This window comes from Phycodurus eques, chromosome 21 (genome assembly GCF_024500275.1).
Source record: "Phycodurus eques isolate BA_2022a chromosome 21, UOR_Pequ_1.1, whole genome shotgun sequence".
Taxonomy (NCBI): Eukaryota; Metazoa; Chordata; class Actinopteri; order Syngnathiformes; family Syngnathidae; genus Phycodurus; species Phycodurus eques.
In genome coordinates, this window is record NC_084545.1 from 16,313,357 (window position 1) to 16,341,329 (window position 27,973).

Sequence of the window (27,973 nt, forward strand, 5' to 3'; positions counted from 1 at the left end):
CTGTCGGTACATACAGTGTACGCAACGCATCGATCGATCAGCGGTTTTGAGATCAGAAGCCGATTTCGACTGTTGCATTTGTTTTCAAAGTGGGATTGGTACCAAAAAATGCTTGCAAATATCTCAATGGTGTTTACACCAGAACACAATGAGCAATTTGGATTCGCTTTCGCGGGCCACATAAAAGGATGTGGCGGGCCGGATCTGGCCCCGGGGCCACCAGTTTGACACCCGTGATTTAGAACATCGCCCAACTTATGACTTCTGACCGTAAACTTATTGTTTCCCCCATCTCGGTCGGTGTGTGTTTGTCAAGACGAGTAGTCGATCAGGTGACTGAATGTTCTTCTTTTTGATCGCGAGGTGATCGTGATCGGCTGGCGACCGGTCCCGGGTCGGCCCGCTTCTCTCGAACTCCCGTTTCATCCGCGGGCGAGGTCGGCGCGCGGGCGGCCGGTCGGGTGTCCCCCGAAAGCGTCGGGCGGAATGCAAAAGGTCAAAGGTCAGTCATGAAAAAGCGGGCCGGGCACGCCGCGACGGGACGACCGCGTTTAATGCGCGGCCCAAAACGGAAGCAACGCAATCCGAGCGTGTTCCCGTGACGGAGAGGAAGCGGAGGGGCGACGAAGAGCGCCGTCGGCTTCGACGCAACCCAACTCGGAAGCGGAGGAAAACGCTCGACGTGACCTTCGCGTGCGCCATCGATCGCGGCGATGACGGGGACGAAGGCCGAATGTCCTCGGGCGCTTTGCAAATTCAGTTGTGGGAAAAGAGCTCGTTAAACGCCAGCGATCCATCGAGTTGGAAGAAAATCCTTTCCCGCGCGGCTCGGGATTAGCGGGAGGATTCTTTTTCTTTTCCTGCGTTTCGTTGTCATGGAAATAACCCGAAAGATCATCAGGAACCTGACGATGGTTAGCCTGTACCGCAAAAAAAATGGAAAAACATCTGACTGCTGCGTTGCCAACTTTATCCCATAAAAACTATTGGAACATCTTTACGGAATACCAAATGACAAAATCGAACAGTTTTAAGCGCTAGACTAAACCACCTGAATTAACATGAAACTAATGGTTTCAAACAAGATTGTTTTTCTTCGATTGCACGAAGTCGTGACATACTTGGCGATTGCGATTGTGAATTGCGCTCGCCGGTTCCCCAGTCAGCAAACAACCAATCGGTCAGCAGAGTTGGCCGAGAGGCGAGCAGGGAAAAAAAACAGCAGGCAAGCGGAAATGCGAGCGTTCGACAAGAAACCCCCTCCCCAAACTACACAAACGAACACCCACAAGAAGAATGACTGCAATAAGTCAACCGTGCGTGGCGCAATGCATTCTGGGAACCGCACGGCTTCTGGATATTTGTTTTCTTTTTCATTTTGTTGCGCGCTCGATACAAAATATTAATTTTGTGAACAAATGGAGAAAGGATCCTCGACAATTGCCGTTCTTTTATTGATGATTTTAATTTTTACATGAATCGGCCGATTTCTTGGTTATTGGAATTGTTTTTTCTGCCAAATATCAGAATTGGCCAAAGAGAAATGTCCTTCTTTTCAAATATTTGCATTTGTGAATGGCGACGTCATTGACCAAATACGAGTGCAAATGTAACCCTATTTCAGTGTTTTTCTATTTCCAGTTCTTCACTGTCGTGACAGCGTTTCGTTGTAATTGACAGTCGATGGAGTCGATTGGATTCAAGTGCGGGGAACGAGCGCCCTCTGCTGTCTCCCGTGTCAGGTGCGCTTTCAGCAGTTGGTTCACAAGCTTTGCTTGTGTTGTTGTTGTTGTTTGAAAGAAGAAAGACGCTTGGTTGCCTGAGAAGACGTTTTTTATGTCATCAAGATCAAATGGATTGTGTCATTAACGAGCTCAGAAAAGCGACGTTGAATGAAATAAAGCTAAAGTACGTATGCGATTAGCCGATGTGATTTAGGACATTCTTTTATGCCAAATTTCCCCCGCTTCTTGGTCGAACTCATACATCCCGACTTTCAAGATAAAAAAAAGAGAACGAATGTGTGTATTTTTATTTGAATCTATACAATATTAGGTCATCATGAAGTTATTTGGCGTGTCATCTGTGATATTATTGTCTGACATATGGAAATGAATTTTGTCATAAAGTCGAGTATCTGTGAGAAAGATTGCGAAGCAATTTTGCAATTTGGGATTTCGCCAGAGATAAAGACGCTAAAAAGAAATCCGCCGCGGCGTGACGTCGGCACGGGACCCCGAGCGCGGCGACGCGATGACGTCACGTTCTGTGGGAATAATGGGCGGGGTCTTACGCGAGTCACGTGAGCCAGCCGGCCCTTTGTTGATGAGATCCGTCGAAGAGGAACAACGAGAACGAGAAGAACGAGCACAACAAAAGAAGAAAGAAACAAACCCGCTTGCAAGAGGGACACGAAGAAGAAGCAGGAGGAGGAGAAGAAGAAAAAGAAGAAGCAGCAGCAGCAGCAGCAGCAGAACCTCGTCCGTTTGGATCTCGGAGCTGGCGGGTCTCGCTTCTTGTCCGTCCGACTCGTGAGGATGGAGGCGCAGTCCGGCTTTTGAGGGGCCGAAGCCCGCCCGACGGTGGGGGTCGCCGTTCGCGCTCATCTTCCTCACCCTCCTCATCGTCAGCCTCTTGGGGACAAAAGCCCGTCTGACGTCATCTGGCGCTCGCCCATCATGGCATCGTGGTCTTCCTCCCCCTTCCTGCTCGTCCTGCTGCTCCTTCCCGAGGCCCTCGCGAGCGGAACTCCTCGAGGACGAGGAAGAGGAGGCGCGCTCGAATGTGGACCGGGAAAGAGCGACGAGTGTCCAGGTGACACACACGCGCGCGCACACGGACAGGTGACCTCCTGTCAGCTGTTTGCGTCGTCATGACAACCGTGAGCCGTGTTGTTTGATGCTCTTTGGAACATAATTACAAGCTGGACATGCAGGGCGGGGCTGAGTGCCGCCCGCGTTAAAGGGAGGGTACGTTATGGCGCTTTATCCGCACCGGCACAGTGGCCAGAGCGCTTTACGAAGGCTCACGTTCACACACACGCATTCAAACACCAACGGGCGGCCGCTGCCATCCAAGCGCTTCCGGGCCCGCCGCCCCGGGCTGTCTGCTGCGTGACTTGGAAAGAGCGTTAACGCTCGTGTACGTCAAACACCCGACGGGCGTCCTCGCGCGCGCTCGCCCGTCGTGGTGATGTCGTGTGACGTCCGAACAAGAAAACAAAACAAAAAGTCTTTCGGCCGCCAGACAACGTGAAAAAGAAAACCAAAAAAACAGTGATTCCACGGACGCTTCCTGTATTTGTTCGTTACAAAACTGTAAAGGTCACGACCCCCGTTATTTCCTACCGGCCGTCCAATCATCTCGAACGCACGCACTTGCACAGTCACACTCGCACGGGTTTTGAGCAGCTGTTCTTCTGTTGCACGTTTTCTCTTTTCAGACGCGTTTGTGAAGAAGAGCGACCTGCGCGTGTGCGACGCGGGCACGTGTCGTTTTGGCGGGACCTGCCGCGAGAACGGCGCCGACATCAAGTGCGTGTGCCACTTCCACGTAAGTCCGCTCGCCCGCTTCCGTCGTCGGTTGTTGTGTCAGTAGCGAACGCCCGTGTGTGCGTTCCAGTGCCACAAGAAGTACGTTCCCGTGTGCGCGTCCGACGGCGACACGTACCAGAACGACTGCTTCCTGCGGCGAGCCGCCTGCAAGAAGCAGCGAGCCGTCGCCGTCGTGTCCGAGGGAGCCTGTTACCACGGTAACGCGCACGCACACAAGCGAACACGCGTGTTCGCGTGTCGTCGGCTCATTGTTTGCTTCTGTCGACCGGCAGATGGCGCGTCGGGATCTGGAGACGGAGGTACACGCGCGCACGCAGGGAGATGCTCTTCTTCACAAACGCGTCCTCGCTCACACACGCACGCACAACATCACACACACAAGAAGATGGCAACTTGTGTGTGCACTGCGTGTGTGTTTAGATCACGAAGGTTCTGGCGGCGGTCGTGGCAAAAAAACGTCCAAATGCGGAAACTGCAAGTTTGGTGCCGAGTGTGATGAAGACTCTGAGGACACACTGTTAGTGCACGCGCGCGCGCACACACACACACACACACGCGCACACGGATGAGCCGTTGACTTACTTTCGTGCGTGTGCGCAGCTGCATGTGCAACATCGTGTGTAACGGCCACAACGACAACCCGGTGTGCGGCGGCGACGGCGTGACGTACGAAACGCCGTGCCACGTGCGCGAGGCGTCGTGCCTCAAGCAGACCAAGATCGACATCCGCCACGTGGGCCGTTGCCAAGGTAACGGGACCGCAAACGCACAACGCCCGCCGACGTCGGAAGAGCGTGTACGTGCGAGTTGATGAGCGTATGCATGTGTGCGATGTGTCAAATGTGTGTGCGTGAGTGAGTGTGTGAACAAGGGAATGTCTCAAGAAAAGCCACGCGTGGCCCTCCGTGTTTGTGAACGACATCGCTCGCGTCCCTTTTCTAAATCTCCTCCTTCCGCTTGCAGACAAAAGCAGGAAGGACGACGGCGTCAAGATGAAACCGGACGTGTTCGGTAAAGATGCTCGCTGGCGGTTGCGTCCTCGTCCTCCTCGAATTGCTCTTCTTCTTCTTCTTCTTCTTCTTCTTCTTCTCGCAGCCGTTTCCGAGTCTGGCGAGGGGGAGGGGCTAGTGGAAGGCTCCGCCCCCTGCCCTCCGGACCACGCCCTCGTTTGCATACACGGCCAATGTGAGATGAGGAGCAGCCGGGCCACGTGCAGGTAACACGTGTGTCGCTCGTGCGAACGCGTCGCCGACGCGGCTTATTGCTCGTGCGAACGCGTCCCGTGACGCCCGTGCGGTGTTTGCCGTGCGTCAGGTGCTCGGCGTCGTACGGCGGTCCTCGCTGCGACCGGCCGGTGGACTTCAACGTCCTCTACGTGGTCCCCAGTGGGCACAAGCTGCATTACGTCCTGATCGCCGGCGTCATCGGCGCAGTCCAGATCGCCGTCATCGCGGCGCTCGTCATGTGCTTCGCGAGGTACGGACGCCGCCACGCTTAACTAACGAATAAAAGTCGTAATACTAGTGGTACACGTACGTTTAGATACACAGGGCGGAGCCTCGCTGTGAATAGCGAACATTCGCGTGTCGTTCGTACGAATGTGAAGAGAAAGCCCATTTAGCATGTAGCATTTAGCTCGTGCTTCTCAAGTTGACCAATGGAGCGGGTTTAGCGTGTGCTTCCGTGTTTGTCACGCAGGAGGTGCAACAAGGCGAAGCGAGGGCGAAGACAGAAGCAACATCTGGGCCACTTCCCGCCGGGAACGTCGTCCAGGATGATGTAGCCTAGCCTAGCTTAGTAGCGACGCAACTCCTTTTTTTCCCACTTGATCCACTTTTTTTCCACGGACACTTTTGATAACTCCACTTGTGGTGCCTCTTTCTTTTCTAGTCAGATACTTTCAACTCCTAAGGGGCCTTATTGTTTAGGTTTACTTTTTTATTGGATTTTTGTCACGTTTTCTCTTTTGGTCGATTGTTGATTTTCATTGGGGACATGTCTCTGCTCAGTTGCTGAATTTTTCTAAGAGGCAAGTGCAGATGAGCTCTAACACTGTGGATGCGCTTTTTGGGGGGGTTAGCACGCACGCTAACGCCTCTTCGCTTTTGTTTACATTTTGGAAGGAAGCGGCACGTTTTTGGGAATCTCACAACGTGGAACTTTTTCAAACTTTGTAAAGCTTTTCTCGACGCCTCGGAATTCACCAGTCACGACGGTCGCTCGCTCGAAGGCACCGCGAGGCGTTTAAGGACATACGTTTGACGCTGCCGACGTGCTGCAGGGGGCGCTCTCATCTCAACTTTGTTGCAATGTCACGACAAGCAAAATGTTTTGTTTTTTTTCTACTCTTTCCGGTCCTGACTTCCAAAGCAACAAATCCACGTGTTTGTCCTTTCCAGAAAAATGTATTCAATGTTTGTTTTTCTTGATTTCTATTCAAGATGATAATGTCAAGATTTTTCATCTTTTTTTTTTTTTTTTATATTTAATGTTGTTACCAAGTGTCCACGTTGCTCGTTTTCATGTTCTAGATGAAGCAGCCACGACCGGTCCCGGTCCGAGTCGTGGCCGCGCTGTAGCTGTTGCATGCCGCCGTGACGTGTCGCTGTGGTTACGATGTTGTAGAATTAAATCACCATGGTAACAGATCGTTGGCTTTGATTGGCCGCTTACGTGAGTGTAGAAGAAGCAGCGAGCGAGCCCAACCCTCTGGGCCACAGGAGATAATTTTAGGTGCCAGCTGGTGTGGGAAGTCCCCCCCGTCCCCCCACACACACACACACACACACACACACACACACACCGCCCTGTTGGGCTGTCTCCTCTTGGTCAGCATTCCCTTTGTATTTCTCTTCACATTTTGATAAAGCTTCATCTTCATCTTCATCGTGTCCGTCCATCTGGATGGCGTCCAGGATTCCAAACATACGAGAAGATTCCCGTCCACTCGCTGACTCAAGATGGACGCCGCTCTTCTGCCCCGGGGTTAGCAGGGTAAAGGTTGCGCCGATAGATGGACGCTCGGGGGCTTTCCGAGACGGGACGGGACGGGGGGGGTCCGGGTATTAGTCCACACCGATGATTGGTCGGTTGATCTGCGTGGAGGGCACGTCCACGGCACAATTTTGAAATAAGCAAACGCTTTGGGAAAAACAAAACCAAACAAATCTATGTGAACTTGCAAAACAATGAGTAAGAACTCAACACTCGGGATGCTTCCACAAACCGGGAATTGATTTTTTTGTCCTGTTCAGCTGTTAGGTCAAGCAGAAAGGAGGATCGGTATCCCTTTTATGCCGGAACAGATTCACTGCGTCTCGGTGGAGTTTTGAAGCTTCCGCTGTGGTTTCTTAGTATTATAATTGAGGTTTATTGAGAATCGGACTCGATCACTCGAACGGAACAACGTTTCTCGAGGGAAACAAAGATAAAAGCACAAATTGTAAACAGGATGAGAGAAGTCAATCGTGACATTATGTACAACAATGAAACGTGAAATATGAGTGTTGCGTGGGGCTGTAGTGAGGGAACAGGACGAGGAGCACGCAGGACAAGGGTCGTGAACCCGGCTGCGCAACTGAAGTATGGTGGGATTGATTATGTACATTAGAAAAGTCTGCAGGACGAGAGTAGAAGCGAGGGGATACATGAGCGATTTGCATATTCATGAGCCTGCTGTACACTTTCATGAGTCCCTGCGCCTGCGGACACGTGCGAGTGAATGGACACCGTTTTACACGCGCAAAGACTGACACGAGTGGCCTGTCATCGCGGCGGCTGAACACCCGGGGTCCGCCCCGGAGCGGTCCCACCGAGGCGCCCCGACAACCGGCCGCCCGGCGGGGGCCGCGGGGACCGGATGCCGCCCCCGCGGCCGCTTTTCACCACGCAAACCGATCTAAAATGTGGACAAAGAAAAAGAAAGAAATAGAATCATCATAAAACAACAACAACCTTGACAACAAAGAATATCGAATTCCACTGTTTACTTTCACACTTGTGAAAATAGTCTTGCTATTGTCAAATGTCAAACTGGCAACGGAAGGTCATTGAATGGAAAAGTTGCTTTCAAGCAGAATAGAAACATTGTTTCATAAGCGGTGTGCACACAAAATAGGGAGCTGTGACTATCGAATATTTTTACAATCGATTATTCCATCGGTTAACCAACTAATGCATTAAAGTCCATCCATCCATTGTCCGTACCGCTTCGTCCTCGCGCGGGCGGCGGGCCCTGCCGGAGCCTATCCCGGCCATCTTCGGGCGGGAAACGGGCTACGCCCTGAACCGGTCGCCGGCCAATCGCGGGGCACATCCAAACGAACAACCATTGGAACTCACATTCACACCTACGGGCAATTTAGAGTCTTCCATCAACCTGGCCACAATTTTTGGTCTTGAGTTCATTGTCACATTTCTGCCGGGCCAATTATACATTACTCGTGCACTCACCACGCTGCACCATTTGCACAATCGACATTGTCCCAGACGATCGCGCGACTCGTCACTTGAAACCGCACACACTCCTCGAAGTCTCGGCGCCCTTTGCACAACGCTCATTGCGCCGGACTATTGCAATAGGAGTCATTCGAAGTGCTGGAGGACTTTTTGCACAATTGTCAAAAAAACAAAATGTACCGGCATTACCAGATAACGAGCGACCCCTTATTGCTCAGTGACTGTTTTTTTTTGTCTCCGAAGCGTTCCCTGTCAACGGACCGTCTGTTGTCGTACTCGACCGGACACAAATTCCTTGTGTGTTTTTTGGACGTACTTGGCAAATTAAAGATGATTCTGATTCTCTCCGGAAGTTGAAACAAGTTTAAACAGTTCACACTGGAGCAGAATATGTACCGTATATGATTGCTATCAACAGAGTATATGACGCGGAAGGTAGACGAAAGCGTGCGATGCCGCAGTCGATGCAGTGAATGGCGAACGGCGTGTAAGAACGTGGCAGACGTTCGACCTTTCCGATCGACTTTTCCACGATCTACTGCCGATGACTAACGAACGGGAAAAAGTTAGTAACAGTTGTTTAGTTTCTTTTCCTGGTGAAAGAAGAGAGTCTACGGTCATCCCACAAAAGGGTGGCCTTTGAAAGCGGCTGGCGGCCTACGAGCCAATCTTCAATTTTGTGAATTCCTGGTTTATTCACGTTGATTTCTGGAGGAAAATGTCCAACTTTGAAATGTTGCGACCCTTGCAAAACCCCTCAAAGTACCTCGCACACGCGCACAACACCTCATCCCTCCTTTTGGAACCCGACTGTAAAAAGATCCTCTTCGCTTTTGAGAGCGCGCGCCGCCCCAGCTGGGTGGAGTCCGTCTGCCCGTTCGTCAGCGCGTCCCCCTTCTGTCTCCTTCTCTTCTCGGCCCCCATTTGCGAGCGAGCGAGCGAAAGCGGCATGCAGGCGGACAGCTCGGTGCGCGGCGGCGCCGAGGACGCGGCCGGCGCGACGTCCCTGCTGGAGCGCGTGGCCGGCCTGCTGGACGGCGTGCGGGCCACGCAGCGGCGCATGGACGAGCGGCAGCTGGAGCTGGAGAGCGCCGTGCGCGACATCCGCGCCGGCGTTTTCAAGCTCGCCGCCGAGCGGGCCGGCGACGCCGACGTCCTGGAGAAACTTCTGGAGAAGACGCGCAAGGTCAGCAGACACATCAAGGACGTGCGCGTGCGCCTGGAGAACCAGAACCTGCGCGTCAAGAAGGTGGAGGCCACGCAGGGAGACCTCCTGGCCAAGAACAAGTTCCGCGTGGTCATCTACCAGGTGAGGAGGAACCGACCGATGTGCGCGCTCACCGCTAACTCGAACCGCTAACCGGTCGCGCGGCGCGCTGCCCTCAACGGTTTGTGTGGAATCAGTGTGTCCCAAACGAATTGCGTCATCGTGATAGCAGCACACGGAACAAATCGATCTCGACGCCGACCGACTCAGAGGTCGTGTGGTGTCACGGCCGGCTGACCTTTGACCTCTCGCACGACGCGGCACGCCCGCTCACCGAAACGCCTTTGAATTGTTTGGCTCCGCTTCAAAACGACGTCAGATGCGTCCGTTAGCGACCGCGGCGTCACGCAGGAAGGCGGATGACGAACGACTCCCGGGTAACCCGATCGGCGATATGTTTAGCTTCTCGCGGCGGCGCCGACAGCTGCCGTTCGCTATTTAGGGAGGCGGGATCAAAAAGGCGTGCGCGCCACCCGACACGCTCCGCAGCGCCTCCGATTTGATGCCAAACTTGTTTTGCGCTTTCAACGGCAGCAAGACAAAAGTCCACGTTTGCAACCGTGACAAAAGGGAACCGTGACCATAAAAAAAAAGTGGGCTGGGGTCACGTTACAATAAAAACACGAAGGCGTGCTCAATGAAATCAAAAGTGGATTTGAATCAATCACAAAGAAGACGCAAAAAAAGTGACTTCAATCATGTTCAAAAAAAGTAGACTTCAATCACATAAAAAGGATGTAGATGATGCAAAAAAGTGGAAGTTGATCGAGTTGACGTAAACCATGTATAAAAAAAAAAAAAAAAGAAAAGCGGAGTCAAATGATGTCCAAAATTTGAAGGAGATGATTCAAAAGTGGACTTAAATCATGTTGAAAAAGTGGATGTGGAATGTGCGTCGTGTCATTGCGGTCTCTCAGGGCGAGCAGGAAGTGCGAGGCGCGACGCCGGCCGACGACGCGGGCGGCCAAGGCGAAGGAGACGGCGAGTCTAACAAGTTGGCTCTTCCGCCGGATTCGGACGACGACGAGTACATGGCGGTGGAGGAGGCCGACTCGGCGGCCGGGCGTCAGAAGAAGAAGACGGGCCTGACGCGCATGGAGAGCCTGAAGGCCGCCTTCTCGCGGGAGAACATGAGCCGCACCCGCGACAGCCTGGGCACCAAAGTCAACAAACTGGGCGAGCGCATCGTGACGGCCGAGCGGCGTCAAAAGATCCGCCGGTCGGGCGAGCGGCTCAAGGAGACCCTCGCCAAGAACGTCCTGAAGAAGGAGAGGACCGTGGCCGAGGGCCAGGAGGGGGCCGACCCCGCCGCCGCCGTCGCCGAGGGGGCCGCGCCCGTGCCGCCGCCCAAGGGCCGCCGCGGCGCCGCCCCGGAGGCGGAGGGCGGCGGCGCCCGGGGGGGCGAGGTACCCGTGTACGACATGAAGCAGTTGTCGTAGCCGCGCCGGGGGGAAGGGGGGGGGGGGCGAAGGACGCGTTCCGTCGAAGGTCGTGCGACTCTCCGGGCAGCCGACCAGCTTGCGTGGCGTTGACGTTTTTGCATGCGGCCGACCGGCAACGAGATGGCGGTCGGCGCCGTTGTGTTCGACTTTGGCGAAGAAATTGGACGTGGAGGCAACGATAACTTTGTTTTTTGAAATGATGTTTCATCATGACTTCCTGTTAGCATTAGCATGCAGCTAAAACTATCTGTTGATGAATTAAACGAGTGACCTGACAAAGATCATGAAGCAACTTTTATTTGTATTTCACACGATAAGTTGATCAGCGAAATTGAGAAAAAGGTCAATTAATAACTCATGAACTGATGATGATGATCAATCATCTGTCATTAACAGTTTTTAAATCAATCGTTAATTATCAGCTCAACAAATGAATGATTAGGAACGAATGTTTAACCAACGATTATAAATTATTATAAACGAATGTTTAGAATCGACTATGATTATCAAGTAATAGTCCGAGCTAAGTATCAGCTCATCATCGTCCTTCCATTTCCTTCCAGCAGCTTAGGCAATATCATCATCAATTAGTCGATCATTCGTCACTATTGGTTTATAATCATGAATTAGTCGATCAAAATGATCAAGCACCACTGTAAACAACTCATACTTGATGGCAATTGATGAACAACTATATTATTATAATGAACGATCGTTAGGAAATAGATAATCACGCTCTAATGAATGAAATGACTTATTACGTTCAACTAATAATGAACGAAAAGTGCGAGGGCGCGGCCGGCGCAAAGGCCACCGTACGCGCTGTACCGCGACACCGATGCGACAATCGCATTTGGGTGGCTTCCGGCCGCCGACGCGCTCCGAAGGTCACGCCCGACGATGAAAAGGTCACCGGGAGACAACTCTGAATGCAAAACCTTCCCAACTTCGGAAGGAACGCTTGTTCTTTGCGTCAGTGGCCTCTCAAACGAGTCAGAACAATGATTGAGAGGTCGCGTCCAGTCTGACCTCCGCAGGGGGGCGCTCATGCGCACTAAGCCCCGCCTCATCCATCTTCACCCAATCTTTTTTTGTGTCTATCGTCCGCCTTCGCATTGCCCAAACTTCATCACGGTTTTACCCGCGCGCCGCCTCTCGACTGCGGGAGGAGGAGGCCGCACGCGCTTCCTGTCCGACTGACGCGGAGGCGACGTCGGAACGTCTTGGCGTCCTTCAGACCGGCACAAAATAAGAACATTTGACACAACAGCGTTGTCCTTGCGTCACAAGGAAATCGAGACCCGGGGCCTCGTGCGCAAAAGGAGCGTACGCGCAAACACGCGGCGTCCGTTCTTTTTCACGGCAAAGTTCCGTCGTATCTCGACGGCAACTTCGCGGCCGGCCGGCGTACGCACGTGACTGCGGCCGTCGGTGCTTCGGCGACACTTCGAGACGACGCCGGCAAACTGTTCTCACACGTCCGCACGTCAGACACACACCGATGGAACGATTCCCGCCCGACTTCAACGACGTAGCGCGGGCGACCACTCACAATCGTTAACTCGTTCACCGGCGCATTTAGTGAACCGCTTGATATTTGCGAGGACGCCTCCTCATTGATGAAGGCGATCATTTACGGCGCCTGTTGCCCTCACAATCGCTTCTTGTGACTGCAGCGCGTGCGCTGAAAAAAACAAACTAAAAGAATTTACTTCATTTGAACACGATTCAAATAATTGACCCCCCTTCTCCTAAAAAAAAAAAAACACTTTTTTTTTTTTTTTTTTTCTCAGTGTGCGTGTCCTCTCCTGTGTATTAAAAAGGAGAAAGTTGTTGCTATCCTCTTTGTTGTGCTTCTATGAGAATTGAAAAGCTTGATTCCATCCAACATTTACGCGTTTGTTATGAGTTCGAAAACTAGCTGCTATTAACTTTGCCACGTGCGCTCGCAGCAGCGCCTCTCTCCCGGAGGCGGGGCGAGGCCCTCGGCGCCGGCGGCGCGTGTGCCGCCGTCCTCCGCTTCTCGTCCGCATGAACGTGCGACCGCTACTTTTTCAGTTCCGCGTGCGCGGCGTCCCGTTCGCTCCTCTTTCGCCGGTGGCCCAAACGAGGACTTTCTTGCCCGCCTCCCCTTCATGGAGCAACTTGACAGTCAGAAAAATGATGGTCCTTTTTTCTGATCATTCAGAGATCGGGATCTCAGGTGCAGGGTTCATTTAAATACGATTTGCGTATTTAAATGTCCGACGCGCGCGCTCAATTGCACGTCGATTGGGACGCACGAAGGAAACGTGCTCAGATTCACGCGTACGCACACATTCATACATGCGGATACGTTTGTTTTCCGGATTTGAGCGTACGCCGTGTTCGGGTAGGAAATCCAACAAAATCCGCAAAGTCTTTGTACATGAGGCCCCAGATGTTTGATTCTTACTTCAACAAGCGAGAAGAAGAAAAGAAAGAAGTCAGGCGAAAACGTGGACTGGAGAGCAGCGGAGGGAGTCTGCAAAGCTGAACCGTTGCCATGGAAACACTGGCCCAAAAGCGCGTGCACGCGAGCGGCAACTTTTAAATTCACAAACCCCACAACAGGAATTAAATGCACACACCAGACATTTCATTAGGTACACCAGTGCAAACATTTCATTATCATATGAATATGAACTTTGTTTGTCCTTTTCAAAGGTCCGCACGTGACCTTCGACATCGTTTTGTCCTCTTTGTGATCGCCGGGTGTTTTTGGGGCTGCGAGCGTCTAGGCCACGGCGGGAATGAAGTACTGCAGAGAAACGCCCTCGTGGAGCAGGATCAGGTGCAGCACCCTCCGGTGGCCGATGTCTGCGGGACAAAGCGCCCCATCGTGATTGGCGAAGCGGGACCGATCGTCCCCTCGTTGAAATGAAGGGAACTGCCGTTCATCCGTTCCAGCCCCCCCCCCCCCCCCCCCCAAAAAATGTGTAATCATTTTTTTAGGAAAAGAAAACAGCACTATATAATATTCGACTTTATAAAAGCACACAGTAACGATATCATGAAATAGTAAACCGCTTTTGTTACAGATTCATTTTGGTGCGCCTGGGGGCACTGCAAGACAGACAGGAATACTGTTCATTGAGACGTCTCAACTCGCCCCACGTCATCAGTACGGCACTAATATTCCAAAGGATTGCCAATATATGCCGGCGACTATTTTGCCGTGCTGCGTCTACACGGGTTCGAGCAATGTTTGGGGTCAGATATCAGAATCAGAATCAGAATCAGAATCGTTTCAACGCTGCCCCGTAGATGCCAAATGTTAGCCCGTGTGTCTATGGAGTTGCCCATTGTAACGGTGCCGCGAAAAATTATCGGCCGCCTTCTCAAATTCTGAGATATTTGCATAGTTTCCCCACTTTAAGATTTAAGATCATCAACCAAAAAATGTAAATGGACAAATATAACCCAAGTGAAGCGGACCAATGAAGCGAAGCTGTTTAGACCGCACACACTGGAGTGTCTTTGAAAATTCAGCTGGCAGCCTGGATGAAAATACGGACACTGTCACATCCTAGATCAGTTTCTGTGAAGACGCGTGTGTACCAACAAAGTCATTTCGCACGTTCAGCAGCAACAAGCCGCGGTTCACTGCCAAACTGAAGCAACTTCGCCAAGCTAAGGAAGGCGCCTATCAGAGCGCGGACAGGGCCGTGTATAATCGCGCTAGAAACCAGCTGACTAAAGAAGTTAACATTGCAATGAGGAACTATGCAGTAAAGCCAGAAAAACAGTTGAGCGCTAACGACTCGAAATCAGTCTGGCGTGCATTCCAATCGCTGACCAATTACAAGCGACGATCCCCCCAAGCTGAGAACAATACAAGACTAGCCGACGGCTTGAATACCTTCGACTGCAGATTTGAAAAGGACACCTTCGCGACCCATCAATGCAAACTAGAACTAGCAGACCTTCCAACAGCTTCTTCCCTCTTGCCATCAACTCCTTAAACAGCTAACCTACAATTCACTTGAAACCGCACCCACTCCTCGAAGCCTCGGCGCCCTTTGCACACCGGACTATTGCAATAGGAGTCCTTCGAACTGCTCGAAGTGCGAGAGGACTCCGCCTCTTTTTGCACAATTGTCAAAAAAATAAATAAATGTCTCGGCATTACCAGATCACTATTAACCCTTTATTGCTCAGTGACCGTTTCATGTCTCGAAAGCGTTCTCCGTCGCTTGTCGTACTCGAGCGGCTCCGACTACCGGCGACAAATTCACAACAAATGTGTTTTTTGGACACGCTTGGCAAAATAAAGAGGATCCCGAGTTGCGAATCGAGTTCACTGCCACCATAAAGCGCTCGAGTGGACTCACAGACGGATTTTCTCTGTCCTCTGTGAAGAGCAACTAATATTACTGCCGAGTTGCGACGTCTCCATCTGTATGTCTGCATTATAACGCCCCCGGGTGGCCAAAGCGCACACACCAGAAGCCTCTGCCTCTTCTTCTTCTTCTTCTTCTTGCTCTTGCTCTTAATTGCGTCGCTGTAGAGCTCAGCGCTGCTCGCCAAGTTGCGGCACAACACGGTACTACACTTTTTGGCGTGAGACTCTAAATTGAACCGATGAACTGTTACACAGCGGGAGACCACCGGGTGGCGCTGTAGCTGCACTTACTGCACATGGCCCTGCTGGGGTCGACCTGCTGACCCAGCAGGAACTGCTGCAGCTTCCTAATGTCCACGCGGGCCTGCGCCACGGAGTCCGCGTCACGCCGCCGCCCGCCGTCTCGTGTGGCGGGGTCACCTACGGGCCAACGAGAGGTCAACGCTGGTCACGTGACCTCAGAGTGATCTGAATAGTTTTACCCCACTGAGGATTTCCCAGGTCTCTGAAGTGAGTGGTGACGGACACGAGGTCCGTCTCGATCTTCAGGGTCATCTCGCCGCTCAGGTTGGCCTCGACCACCTCACGTGCGCGTGCACACAAATATACACGCATGATGCAAGATGCGTGGGCGCACATACAAACACGCAAGCGCGCGCACACACACACACACACACAGTTTCAAGGATGTCGGTGTGCGTTTCCAGCAGCGGTTATTGTGCTGCCGTCGGTACCAGGAAGTTGGAGAGGTTCTTCATCCTGTCCACGACGTTCTTCATGGTCTTCAGGGGCGGCAGGTAGACGCTCACCTGAACACAAACAACACGTGTCACTCGGACTCGAAGGCCCGCACGCTCCCGCGGGTGTCGCGCACACTCACGTCAAAGTCGGGCACGTCGGGCTCTTTGAACTCGTGCCACAGTCGTCGGGGGACCACCTCCACGGGGACGTCGTGCGTCACCACGCGGCTGACGCTCGACGCGGTCGGCTGCGAGGACGCACGGGAAGGCTCGGCGTCACTCGCGCGATGACATCACGTGACGTCGCTCCCGATTTCTTTGAGGCTTTAAAAATGACTGCAATATTGAAGCTAATTTCCGTTAGCCTGTCTATGGCGTTTCGCATCATACGTTCGCATTAGGCTTCGCTTCGGTGGGATGAAATGTTTTTTTTTTGCTTCGGTTGAACATTTGAGCATTTCAACTTACGATGTGGAATTCTCTTTTGGTTTACGTGTCAGTTTTGAAGTCAAGTTCAACGGGCAGCGACAAATGAAGAGCTGGAATTCAGCAAGCACGTTCGGCCTTTGTCGTTCCCTCAAAGTGTCGCTTCGTGAGTTCTTGAGGTCGAGAGCGAGAACTACCGAATACATCGAAAAGTATCCTTTCCTAAGTTTCGTTGCGCGTGGGAGGGGTTAAAGGCCATCTCTACAATTTCACCTCCTTCGAGAACGCAATACTTCTCTGCAGTTTTTAGTTGTGTTTGCGATTCAATATTTGAGAGGTGGCGAGCGCGCGACCGGTCGTTTTCTTTGAGACTGACCAGCTCGGCGCCGACGGTGAGGCAGGGGCGGTGCTTCTTGGTCAGCTTGACTTTGACGCTTTTGGCGTTCTGGACGGTCCTGAGGGCGCGAAAGACGTTCTCCGGCGTCACCTCCAGACAAATCTCGTTGTCCCGGGAGCTCACGCCCTCCAACCGGTACTCGTCAAAGATGTTGGCCTGCGGGGAAGGTGAAAGGTCGCGACGGGTTCGGCGACGACTCGGGGGACGGAGGGCGGTCGCTACCTGGGCGAGCTCGCACCACACGGCCACGCCTCCGTCGGCCACTTTGCCGCAGAGGACGAAGAAAAGCCGGTCGGCCGTCAGACGCAGCACGCACGTCTTGGTCAGCTTGGAGACGGCGCTCACCACTCCTGCGAGAACAGCGCACTCGGTTAGCGCTCATGTCCGGCCCAGCTAAACTAACGTGCGTCGGGCCAAAGGTTTGACCAAATGAAGGCGCAACAAGCGCAATGTCCTCAAAAATGGACAACAACAACATGCGACAAGTCGGCATGTTGCAAGGGCGGCGGCTCGTTTCATCCTTCACAATTCCACATTTCCTGGAACTCGCTTGTTTCTTGTTTGAGACATTATTTGTGCTGTTACAAAAATAAACCGGATCAGCGAACGTTGCTTGTGATTGTAAAAATCGTGAGTTTGCGCAATCTCCGAAACCAGTTGTTTGTTTGGGGTAAACAAACAGCTGAGAATGCCGAGTGATTTTTGTTGAGCAGAAAGTGTTTTTGGCTCGCTTATTTGAACTTCCCTTCTACGCCGAAGAAAGCCATTCGCATTGCCCGGCGTTTGTGCTCCTCTCATTGCGCCCAGAACACCGCGACAGCCGCGAGTTGAAGTCAAATGCGGGCCGTCGGCTCCGCGCAAGTCCGAGAGCAAGCAAACGGACGCGAAGGCGCTTCGAATCGCTGAGCTCGTCGGCCTCAAAGTGCGCTTACGAGTGAAACGGCCGAGACAGGCCACGTCGACAATCTTCCCACGAAACTTCATGACCGGCCGGCACCGCAAAACGTTCACGAAGTCGCCTCGGACCAGCTCAAACGTCGACGAAGTCGAGACCGGAAAGCTCGCGTTGTGCCGCCGGCCGCCTCCGTCCGTCCTCGTGAAAGCTCCGCCGGAAACACAAACGGCAGCTGCTGGTGTCGCACATTAAGATGTCCCGCACGACACAACAACTCCAACACGAACACATGCTCATCACGATTCACTTGTTTTCGCTTTGATTCCGAGTTAAACTACAGATTTCTTTCCCCCGTCCACCAAACCAGATGAAAACCTTTGCTGACTGTACATCACACGGCAGGCACAAAAGACAAACGCAAACTTTGTTTTTTATTCTTTTGTGGGAATCGTGCGAGCGTTTTGTCTCTTGCTGCGTAAAACGCCACGTAACGCATCCTGGGTATGTTTTGTCGGAATTGAAACGCGACTCCGTGCAGCCGACGCCGCGGCATCTGCGCGTTTGCTACTCAGGAAGTTTTACTGTGACGTCACGAACATCGTCATTTGGAAGCAGAATTGACGCAAATCCTTCTTGAAGTCGGAAGTCGACGAAGGAGAAGGCGCTCCGCCGCCTTCCGCACGTCGGAGAGCTTCGTAGGTCAAAGATGGACTTTCTGGAACGCCGTCACACGATCGCATGACGTGGCGATCACGGACAGCCGCGATCCACGCTTCCCGATTTCAGACGGCTCATTGTCATCCTGTGAGATTCCCGCGAAGGATTCTCAGAGGTTGAGCGCCGTGCGGCCTTCGGTCTCGTGCTCTTCGTCCCATGTTCCTCCCTCGTGAAGGAGGCGAGTCAGGATACGGAAGAGGCGCCGGTGGACATCCCGGCCGCCTCCTCCTCCGACTCCTTGTTTGTTCACGCCGCCCGACTCGGAACATTCCTGCACCGCCCTCTGCAGCTCCACCTGCTCCAACACAGCAGAAGAGGAAGATGCGAATGAAGACCCTTTGACTTTTCAAGCAACTTGATTGAGCGCACCTTTTGACAAAGACCCCAACCCCTCCTCACGAGAGTCTCCGCGCCGTCCGTAAACGAAAAGCGGCCATCCCGGAGGCCCCGCCCCCCTTCCGACACGGGGAGACACGGACGGGACCGACGCGCTCATCCGCTCGTGAGCGGACCACAAAAAGTCCACCGGCATCTTCTGTAGCCGTTTCGTCAGTCCTGGCGGGGCTGAAGTCTGCGCCGCAGAAGACAGTTCTTGCCCTACAGGACAGCCGCGGTGGCAACCGTCTCCGTCGAGACGACCGAGCCCGCACTTCCCCCAGCGCTCCCTCCCAATTCTTGTCGCCACCCAAATAAATCCCCAGAATTTTCCACCCGCGCTTTCCCCGTGTGAGGCCACCAGGGAGACCATACGCAGTCCCCTGTGTTGGATTAGCGACCCGACAAGGCTCCCCCTTTTCCCAAGGGACCTCAGCTGAGGAAGCCTTTTCGTACAGCGTTAGACCTTCTCTCGGTGCGCGTAGGGACACGGACGCCGTTCCGTCCACGTCGTCAGCGAAGGCCGACACGACGATTGATCATCTCCGGCTGACGTGGGCCCTTCGGATTTGTCCAAAGTCGAAATAGGAGCGGCTCGACAGCAAAACTATACCGCGGTCCCGAGATAGGGCAGCCTCGCCTGAGCCCTCTCCCGACGGCGACCGGTCTGCTCGCTCCTCCCCCGACCTGAACTACGCAACATGCACTCTCGTGCGGCACTTTCGGCCACGAGAGCAAAAGATTCGAAAGAATGAGCCGCACGATCAAATGCTTTTTCTTGATCAATGGAAACGACGCCTACGTCAGCGCCGTACGCCTTGCGCACACGACAAATGGATTACAATGTCAATATCAACTTTGAGTCCGTTTGCTCAAACGTTGGACGACATTTGATAGTCCGTACATTGTAAGGCCACAGGTCTCCAATTCTTGAGCAAAGTTCAATCGGCCTTTTTTGCCAGAGGAGAGATCGCAGGAAGCTGGAAGTCCCTTTCCCAAAGGAGTCCTTGAAAACCTGCAACAAGTCAATCCCAATTTTATTCCGGACGCGTTTACAGAAATGCGCAGGTATCCCGTCCAAAGCTGGGGCCTTACCAGAGGTCAACTGGGTCACCGCGGTCGTTAATTCCTTCGGAGGGACGTCTCGTTCGGCACAACCCAGCCGAGGGACACCCTGAAGTTGGTGTCCCTGCAGCCTTTCTGCCTCAAAACGGGTCGGAGGAGAGAGACAACGCGAGCCTTCTCATTTCGCAACGTCCTCGTCCCGTTTGTCCACAGACTATTCAGACGAGAGAAGGATGGCAAAACACTTCGGCTTGACTTTTCCCTACCTCCCACCGCTGATTTCAGGAGGGGAAAAAAACTCCTTCTTGGCTCTCCAACAATTTACAATTGTCACAAGAACCAAAATCATGTCAAAGTCCAACCTGAAAACGCCAGAATGATCTCGGCTTGTCCGCGTGTGACAGAATTCGTTCCAATAATACCAAACGATGAGCTGTAAAACCTACCGGGGAAATTTCACAACGAATGTTAAAAGCCACAGACATCTCAAATCCGTCCGATCCGGCTGCCGTAACCACGCCATCGAAAACTTTCACTTTCGCCGCTTTATTCATGCGAGATAGGCAAATATCCCACCTGCGCGCCAACAGCCAGAAGCACTCGCTCCACCGTGAAGCGAGGCGCCGGCGCAATCCGCGCGCCGCGCCTCGGTCGCCATCCTGGCCCCGAGGCGCGGACGAACCGTACGAAAACCGGACGAACCTCGGGTTCTACGCCAAAAGCCTCCACCGTCAAGATACAACAATCACACTGTGAGAAAACAAGCATTTACGTAAATATACACATTTGCTCTTCCAAATCTCCCTCACACACCACCACAGAAGTAGAAGAAGAAGAAGGGAGAGAGAAGAAGACCGAGACTGACGGACCTGCAGGGGGAGCCCCGCTTTGGCGCCCAGCAGCGTGGGAGAAAACCAGAGCCTGAAGATCTTCTCACAAATCACCTGATGAACGACAAGAAGAAGAAGGTGAGACCCGCCCGTCGATGGACCGTTTCGGCTTCGCTAGCTCGGCGCCGTCCGTGCCGCCTGAAATCGATCGCTTCGTTCCGCGAACGCGCTCGTCCGATAAAACACAGATCGACGCGGAACCGACGATCGTCGATCCGGGGTCGAGCGACGGTCGCCGACCTGCAAGTTGGTGTTGGCGCGCCGGCGGCGGCAGCGCCGCGCGCCGAGGTCGCACGACGACACGCAGTCGAAGAAGCCGCAGTCGTCGTCGCCGCTGCACTTGCGGTCCAGGATGTCCTCCATCTTGGGCTGGAAGAAGGCCATGTCCACGTCGATGGCCACCACCTGATCCGCATCACACGTCAGCGTCGCAAGAAGAAGGACAAAAAGCAAGCAGTGCGCGAATTGCGTGGAAATGCTGAAGCGCCGACGCCCGACTCGAACGCAGTCGTGAAATGGGAGGATGGGAAAATGTTCAAATCGCCATCAAAATGAGTGCGATCAACGAGGATTTGACCAGTTAGGACGCGTTTCGCACGAGAGCGGCTCGCGCGCTAACGTAGCAAGCAAACGAGCAGCCTGCGAATGTCTCGAATGAGATGGAAGGAGTCGACTCGGTTGAGGGATGTGAAGAAAGGGCAACATTTCTGCATTCATTTGTCCATTTGGTCTTGGAAAATGAGGAACACTGACAAAAGTGTGCTTTGGGGAATTTGTTATGACGGGCCGGAATATTTGGGAGTTGGAATTGTTTCAATCAAAACGGAGGCAGTAGACCGATATCGACGAAATGTGCAAAACGTGTCCCCGTTTGTTTCAAAGGGATCTTTTTCCGTGGAAATTTGGGCAATGCAAAAAACAGCTGAATATTTGGATGTTGGGATGCTTTGAACTGGTGGACAAAAAAGAAGGTTTTTGTTTTCATAAGAGCAATATGGTTAGTAACCCTAACCCTAACCTCAGCTCAATTTGGGGATTCATTTTGTTGATGTTTGTTTTTTTTTCAAGGAGGGTCATGTGCGATTGCAGAGAATTTGCGGAACGTATCAAATATTATCCGGGATGAGACGAGAACATTTCGAACTGTTGGAACAGTTCGAAACGGGACGCTTTTCGAAGGATCAAAAAGCGGTGGAATCCTAAAAAGGGCAGAATAAGATGGAGCGAACCTCTTCAGCATTTGCACAACAATAACAGAATCCAAATAATGATGATGAAAACGCAAGTGAAGATGCTGACAGTGAGATCCTCCCTGATGGCAAAGTTCTCGGGCTTGACGTCACACAGATGGACTTTGTGCGTGAAGTCGTTGTCGAAGTGTTGCACCATGTCCAGGAAGCTGAGCGCGATGCGGTGGACCTTCCGCCGGGCGCCCCGCGACCCCCGAGGACCGCGGCCCGGCCCCACGCCCTCCTCCCCGTCGTCCTCCTCCAGAGAGAAGATGTTCTGGTCCCACGCGCGGCCCGCCGACAACGACTCCACGGCGTAGAAGTGTCCGCACGAGCCCAACACCTTGGACACGTGCACGCTCAGGTCCTGCAGAACTCTGCAAGAAAGGTCAAAGGCGGAGCCGGCGGACGGCGCCGGCGGACGCGGTCGGCGGCGGAGCACCTGAGGAAGGCGTACTCGTCCTGCTGCAGCAGAGACCACAGAGAGGTCAGCTCGGCTCGGGTGTAGATCTTGTCCGAGGGCCGCAGCTTCGCCGGGGAACCGGCTCCTCCCTCCTCCACCTCCTCGGCCAGACCCAGCCAGTTTCGCACCTGAGCGCCACGACGAATATCAAGCGGAGCCAACACCTGCGGATTCCCGGTTCAGCATTTGCAAATTCACGTCTTCGCCGATCTTTTGGGAACCTGTCTTCCGTTACTCACTGAAAACCCGATTCACCGGTTTTGGGCTCGGGTCAGTGCAATCAAAATATCACTTTGGCGCCATCTCGTGGCACCTCGGTGCCAGGGAACTATGTCGAACTGGATTAAGAGCTTCATTTAGAAAACAACAACTCGAGGTCATTCGAAACGTTTTAGGGCGCCGTCAACGACTTGCAGATCATTCAAATACTCGTGAGTTGCAGCCCTATTTGTGCGCTGTGCATCATCAACCTTCATGTGAACGTCGTCATCGTTAGTATTATTATCACGGAGTGAGTCATTAGGCGTACGGTCCGGACAGAAGTTTATCCCGGTTCTGATTCGGCACCAGCGGACAGCGAGTGAAGATGAAGAGAAAACATTTCGAACGAACAAACGTACGTACCTCCAGCGCGGCGCGGAGGAGAACGTCCAGCGGAGACGAGTCGCCCGCTGCGTCCTGCCGCCACCGGACAACAGACACAAAGGGTTAGCCGACATCCTCGTCTTCACGTGCTGCTTCTTCTTCCACCTGGTAGCCGAGGGGTCCCAGAGGCTGGTAGGAGGACAAGTTCTCCAGCTTGGACTTGAGGATGACGGGCCGCCCCCTCCAGGCGACCTCCATCACCTTCTTCCCGCTCTCGTAGTAGAGGCAGCGCTTGTACTCCACCAGGCCGCGGACGCACAGGTCGGCGCACATGTCGCCCGCCGCCCAACCCGCCGCAAAGTCGCCGCACTGCAAAGACACGCACGAGCGTCAGGAAGAAGCACGCGAGACGACGATCGTCGTCGGGGTGACCTCGGGGTACGAGGTCGTGGGAAAGCGAACGCGGCCTTTTTTTTTTTTGGCCTCTTCAGAAGAGAGGACAGCCGGAAAGAACTCACAGCGCTTGACTTTGGACATCTTTGATGTTACACTTAAGCTGATTTTCATGAATCTGGATTTGTACTTTGAGTGTTTCTTTTTCTGACTTACTTTCTGACTTGAGCAAAGTTTTGATAGCGTACAAGTGGAGCCGACGCGAGCTGGCTTTTCTCCTTCATCTTCTCATACGAGCTCTACGCTAGTTCTTACCATGCAGAAGAGGTTTTGCTTTTTAGCCGAGTTATCAAAACAGCTATTTTATGTCATAGACTTTTGTACTTAGTGAAGTACATTTCAGCAGCGGTACTTTTTCGCTGTTGCTTAAGTACAGCAGTTGAATCTGTACTTTTCCTTTCATCAGTCTTTTTTTTTTTTTTTTTTTTTTTTTTACAAAAGTATCTTCAGTGCTTTGAGCACCTCGGGTTACAGCGTTACGGATGAAATTCTTTTTGTCCGCATTCGAAACCTTTCCGCCCGACACCCCGTGGTGAAAACGTTTTTTTGGGTGAATTTATTTTGAAATGTAAACAAAACTAAAGGCTTCTTTACAGTCGCGCGGACGGCGACCGCACGCAGTTTGCCCTTATAGGCGAGCGCTGTTTTGAAAGTGCGCCGCAGTCGTCCACCGTGTCGGGGGGTGTCGCTACGGCTGCTATTGGCTGGGACGCCACGGGGTGGAGTTTCCTCTGCATCCTTGGGCCATTTCCGCTCGCCGTTTTTCCTTCCCTTTCCCGAACAAGGAACAAAAGGCGACCGCGGAACGGCGTCTGCTAGAACAAATGGGCCTAGATGACCGGACGACGATACGTTCACCGATGCTCTAAAATCGATCGAGAAGGCGGCGACGTAGATGGTATGTAGAACCGAGCGGCACGCTGGTACATCATCACAGCACGTGACTAGAATCGCGAGCGCGTTCGACGCGCGGCAACAGTTTTTGTTGTTGCCGCGCGGGCAATTTGTCGGTCACGTGATTGTCGGGCGATTGAGTACAAAGAGGCCTTGCGAAATCAAATTTCGCATTCCTTTGCCAAGAAGCACAAAATCGAGCTGCTGTTTCATCTTCGAAAGGTTTCTACAGCTTCGTGGAAGTCAAATTCAGCGGTCGATTCAGTTGATTGGGCGTGATTTTGGCAAACGTGAAGTCAAAGAGAAACTGTCTGCAGGAATGTCTCCTGGCACCGATCTCACCAAGCGGACAAAAAAACGCGGCCTCGGTCGTCCGTAACCGGAAAAAGCGGGAAACCCCCGCCGGGCGGAGGACGTGACCGAGAGCCCGACGGTCACTCTGCCGGAGCGCCGGAGGAGAAGCTTCCGGAAGGACGAGCTCGCGCTACTTGTCCGAGGCGTCGGCCGAACCCTTCTCCATCATCGGGAGGCACGGAGACGGAAGCCATTAAACGCGGCGGGCTCCATAAACAGTCCGGAATGTCCCCCGGACGCGCAGGGAGCTTCCCAACGCAGCACCGTTAGGCCCTAAATAGAGCTTAGAGACCGCCCCACGGGGCAAAAGCCTCATTCGTGGAGTTGCCAAAAACGCTCCTGGCACACACGCGACACTGCTTCAGAAACGTTCGACTCGGAAAACCATCGGAGATTCAAACACTTTTGTGTTGGATACAATTGAGTGAATTTTGAGTCGCGAGCCTCGTCGCAAGCTCGAGTTCACTTTGACGGCCAGCGCTGAGGTCCGCTCGCCGCGCGTCGGCCACGCGCCATTTCAGACCAGAACCGGGGCTCAAGGGTTTGAACAAGCGTTGACGACTCCACGACACCGCGATCGTCTTACTTACTTCGCCCAGACGAAGAGAAACAAAAACGCCGCAAACTTTCTTGAGAGCGCCATCGTCTTCCTCGATAGCCCCCTCCGATCCGAACGAAGGTCTGACTGGCCGAGAATTTCAGGACGAGAGAACGAAGTGGACGGACGGGTTCGGCGTAAGTGGTGAAAATAGAACAATGGTAAATGAGCAACTTACAAACAATTCAAGATCAAGCAGCCTTCAGGAACATACAGCAACTGGTTTGTACGTACGTGCGAGCGCAGTCTCGAAAACAACACACTCCGTATGCATGCGAGATACGCCAACATACTCTGCAACAACATACTCCCTTTATACCCGTACACATACACCCTCTGTTGGACTCGACTTGCCCGACCTCCGACGTGACGAGCCGACATTCGCCAGCTAATCTTGATCTTCTACTCAAAAGCTGCGCCGATCTTAAATCCCGAGCGATGCGGCGATCCGCCTTCAAGGATCTGCCTAGTTGTCACCGCGGTTTACAAACGGAATTTTACCCTCTCCCACGCTTCACCGTTGAAAAAGGCACTTCGCGAATGTGAACGACGGTGGCGGTAAACGGTTGGATTCCAAACGTACACAGCAGCGGAAGGGTTGACAGTCGTCAAAATGCGGATCATATTTCATATGTGTGTCATATATGTTCGGTCACGTTCAATTCAGGAGAAGAAAAACCTTCTCGAGTGAAAGGGGACCTTTGGGAGGAAAGGTCGTGACCTTCTCCAAGCGACGGACATCCTGACGTGCAGCAAGGATGGGGGGAACAAAAAGAAGACGAGAAAAAAGACGAATAAAGAAGGAAGGAGACCAAGATGGGAAGAAAAAGGAGAAACAGCAGCGAGGATGAGTCGTGACGTCCGAGCGTCTGTGTCGTCTTTGGATCTTCGCGTTAATCTCGTCGTTTATTTGGGATTTTCTCGTCTTTGTAAGCGCAGACGTGTTTGCGGAGATGAGAGTGTGCAAACAAACGGCGCGTCTACCCGCAATGCATCGAGGACACGGCCGCCGTCGGGACTCACCAGGCGACGCAGGATCTTCTTGCTGGTGGCGTCGGTGCACACGTCGGACAGGAAGTCGGCGTGGAGGAGAAGCGCCAGGCCGCTGAGCAGCAACCACGACGCCAACCAGGCCAGCAGCAGGGCCCACATCAGGCGGCAACAACGAACGCGGACGGCCGACATCGCGCCCGACCGCGCGACTGAGACGGACGGTCTTTCCGGCGCCGCCCGCCTCGACTCGCGTTCAGCAAACACGCGCTAAATAATTCAACAGTCTCGACTTATTCACTCAAAATGGTGGAAAAGTCAGAGTGACATTTTGAAATGAAGAAATGGCGTTATACCTCGTAACGGATGTTTTCATCCGAAAAGGTGCGATGTGACGTAACACCGAAATGCGTCTCCGAGATGTAGCTAGCGTGATTCCGTTGGAACAATGAACGACATTTGCATTTTGAATTTGGTCAACTTTTACTGCCGCTGTTCCTACGCTCCAGCCGAAGCAATAAAAGGACTACTTTGGCGCCGCTTGGTGCAAAGGAACTATGTTGAAGTGAGTTGAGGAGCTTCGTTTAGCGTCAAGTATGACTTTGCCACCTTTCTGCGGCGTCAATTCCAAATCTTTCGGACTCTCGGCGAAGGGTGCGGCCCCCGTCCTCCGCCAGCAGAACATTAGACGCCGGCCCGATCAAAACGTGCGTCTACAACCTCGACACGTCCGTGGACATTGCGGCCGTGCCGCTCTGCTCTCCTGAAAGACGGAAGCAGACGGTAGCGGGTCCAAACCGAAGGCGGCGGTCCGAGAGGCTGTAGTCTGGGCAACTGCTGTTAAGGACCACGACCGGAACCGGAACCCATCGAGTCGACGAGGGCGACGCGATTCCTTCATCCGGCGTGCCGCTTCGCTTCCGAGAAGACGCCGGAACCGGGGAGGTTCTGCCGCCGGGCTTGACGGATCGGGACCCCGACGGAGACAAAAGAGAAGCGGGAGGAGTTCCGCTCGGGGAGACGTGCGTTGCCCTTCCGGCCGTGACCTCCCCCGAGGCTTCTCAGGCACACCCAGACCATCTGAGCTGAAGGGTCGCCTTCAGGAACATTCCCAAAAAAGTCCTCAGAAGTCGGATCGTCGGGAAGTCCAAAAAGGAGGAGAAAAAGTTTGGACGTCCGCGTCGAGACGGCCCACTCGTCGTATTCTGCGTTCCGCGTGGGAGAGGAGTCGTGACGTTCCAGATTTGGAAAGTCGCCTCGCGTTCGTTCATTCCAAATGTGCTCCCGCTTCCTGTTCAGGTCCAGAAATCCGAAGAACATTTGAGGAACGCCGCCCGGAGGTTCTGCCCCTCCCTCCCCCCCAACAACTTGCGGATGTCTGGGAGCGTCTGAAGATGCTCCCACAGGCCCGCTTTGACTTTTGCCCTCAGTGCGGTCTGTCAGGCGGCCTTGGAATGCTGCAGCTCCATTTCGTCTGCATTTGCGTGCGCGCGCGCGTGCTGGCATGTGCGTGCGCAGGCACGCCCACGTGCAGCCTCGCTCGCCCTCCCTGCGGCTTGTTTGCCTTCTTTCTGCTCTGTGACGCCCCACACTGCAGGTGAAGGGTTAATGTGTGTGTGTGTGTGGAGGGGGGTCTTGAAGAAGGCGTGCCCCCCCCCTCATAATAACACGCTACTGTACCCCCGCCTCCTCTCCCCCCCCTCCTCGTTACCACAGCAACAAGTCTTTGCGGAGGTTCAGCCCCCACGCCCCCTTTTGTACTTTGGAGAGTTGCCAACAAAAACAGAGCGGACGCCCGAGGCAGCTAGCAAGCCCGCG

At 53.3% G+C, this 27,973-nt stretch overlaps 4 protein-coding genes across 8 annotated transcripts in view; 2 read left to right on the top strand and 2 right to left on the bottom strand.

Annotated features, from left to right (window-relative positions):
- The window catches only part of LOC133396749 (tomoregulin-1-like), a 10,697-nt gene extending 4,508 nt beyond the window's left edge, over positions 1–6,189 (top strand). The window contains exons 1-10 of one of the 4 annotated variants that reach the window (XM_061666907.1): positions 1,922–2,814; positions 3,443–3,552; positions 3,622–3,751; positions 3,827–3,853; positions 3,975–4,071; positions 4,155–4,303; positions 4,518–4,565; positions 4,650–4,770; positions 4,869–5,030; positions 5,253–6,189. In XM_061666907.1, coding sequence (XP_061522891.1) covers positions 2,679–2,814; positions 3,443–3,552; positions 3,622–3,751; positions 3,827–3,853; positions 3,975–4,071; positions 4,155–4,303; positions 4,518–4,565; positions 4,650–4,770; positions 4,869–5,030; positions 5,253–5,337 — 1,065 coding nt within the window. In that variant the 5' untranslated portion in view covers positions 1,922–2,678 and the 3' untranslated portion in view covers positions 5,338–6,189. Of the gene's footprint in view, positions 1–1,921; positions 2,815–3,442; positions 3,553–3,621; positions 3,752–3,826; positions 3,854–3,974; positions 4,072–4,154; positions 4,304–4,517; positions 4,771–4,868; positions 5,031–5,252 lie in introns of those variants that run through there. The other 3 variants (XM_061666906.1, XM_061666905.1, XM_061666904.1) reach the window with 3 other exon arrangements.
- Positions 6,190–8,730: 2,541 nt separating this feature from the next.
- On the top strand, positions 8,731–10,718 carry LOC133396841 (caveolae-associated protein 4a-like). Its single transcript, XM_061667074.1, has 2 exons — positions 8,731–9,321; positions 10,197–10,718. Exons 1-2 carry the CDS (start codon positions 8,731–8,733, stop codon positions 10,716–10,718), a joined length of 1,113 nt encoding a protein of 370 aa, XP_061523058.1.
- Positions 10,719–12,559: 1,841 nt separating this feature from the next.
- On the bottom strand, positions 12,560–17,663 carry hus1 (HUS1 checkpoint clamp component). The gene is made up of 8 exons (XM_061666178.1): positions 17,580–17,663; positions 16,870–16,997; positions 16,627–16,803; positions 15,965–16,072; positions 15,819–15,893; positions 15,567–15,666; positions 15,376–15,504; positions 12,560–13,559 (listed from the first exon to the last, which is right to left on the bottom strand). The coding sequence occupies exons 1-8, from the start codon at positions 17,629–17,631 to the stop codon at positions 13,477–13,479; spliced, it is 852 nt and encodes a 283-aa protein (XP_061522162.1). The 5' UTR covers positions 17,632–17,663; the 3' UTR covers positions 12,560–13,476.
- Positions 17,664–18,368: 705 nt separating this feature from the next.
- Positions 18,369–26,857, bottom strand: dipk1c (divergent protein kinase domain 1C). 2 transcript variants are annotated; one of them, XM_061666176.1, is made up of 9 exons: positions 26,512–26,857; positions 26,189–26,425; positions 23,032–23,235; positions 22,906–22,959; positions 22,261–22,409; positions 21,889–22,195; positions 20,830–20,994; positions 20,569–20,643; positions 18,369–18,554 (listed from the first exon to the last, which is right to left on the bottom strand). In XM_061666176.1, the coding sequence occupies exons 2-9, from the start codon at positions 26,348–26,350 to the stop codon at positions 18,369–18,371; spliced, it is 1,302 nt and encodes a 433-aa protein (XP_061522160.1). In that variant the 5' UTR covers positions 26,351–26,425; positions 26,512–26,857. The 2 variants fall into 2 exon arrangements, with proteins under 2 accessions (XP_061522160.1, XP_061522159.1); XM_061666175.1 differs by having other exon boundaries at positions 26,189–26,857.
- Between the last annotated feature and the right edge of the window lie 1,116 nt (positions 26,858–27,973).

What these genes read in the sequence shown, in the direction of transcription:
- LOC133396841 (XM_061667074.1), top strand. Translation starts at nt 8,731, where the DNA reads ATGTCCAACTTTGAAATGTTGCGACCCTTGCAAAACCCCTCAAAGTAC. An exon ending in TCCGCGTGGTCATCTACCAG is followed by an intron (nt 9,322 to 10,196) that starts GTGAGGAGGAAC and finishes GCGGTCTCTCAG; the next exon opens with GGCGAGCAGGAAGTGCGAGG.
- hus1 (XM_061666178.1), bottom strand. Translation starts at nt 17,631, where the DNA reads ATGAAGTTTCGTGGGAAGATTGTCGACGTGGCCTGTCTCGGCCGTTTC. An exon ending in CCGACGTGCCCGACTTTGAC is followed by an intron (nt 15,894 to 15,964) that starts GTGAGTGTGCGC and finishes GTTTGTGTTCAG; the next exon opens with GTGAGCGTCTACCTGCCGCC. An exon ending in AGAACCTCTCCAACTTCCTG is followed by an intron (nt 15,667 to 15,818) that starts GTACCGACGGCA and finishes CGCGCACGTGAG; the next exon opens with GTGGTCGAGGCCAACCTGAG.
- dipk1c (XM_061666176.1), bottom strand. Translation starts at nt 26,350, where the DNA reads ATGTCGGCCGTCCGCGTTCGTTGTTGCCGCCTGATGTGGGCCCTGCTG. An exon ending in TGGGACCCCTCGGCTACCAG is followed by an intron (nt 22,960 to 23,031) that starts GTGGAAGAAGAA and finishes CGGTGGCGGCAG; the next exon opens with GACGCAGCGGGCGACTCGTC. An exon ending in GACGAGTACGCCTTCCTCAG is followed by an intron (nt 22,196 to 22,260) that starts GTGCTCCGCCGC and finishes CCTTTCTTGCAG; the next exon opens with AGTTCTGCAGGACCTGAGCG.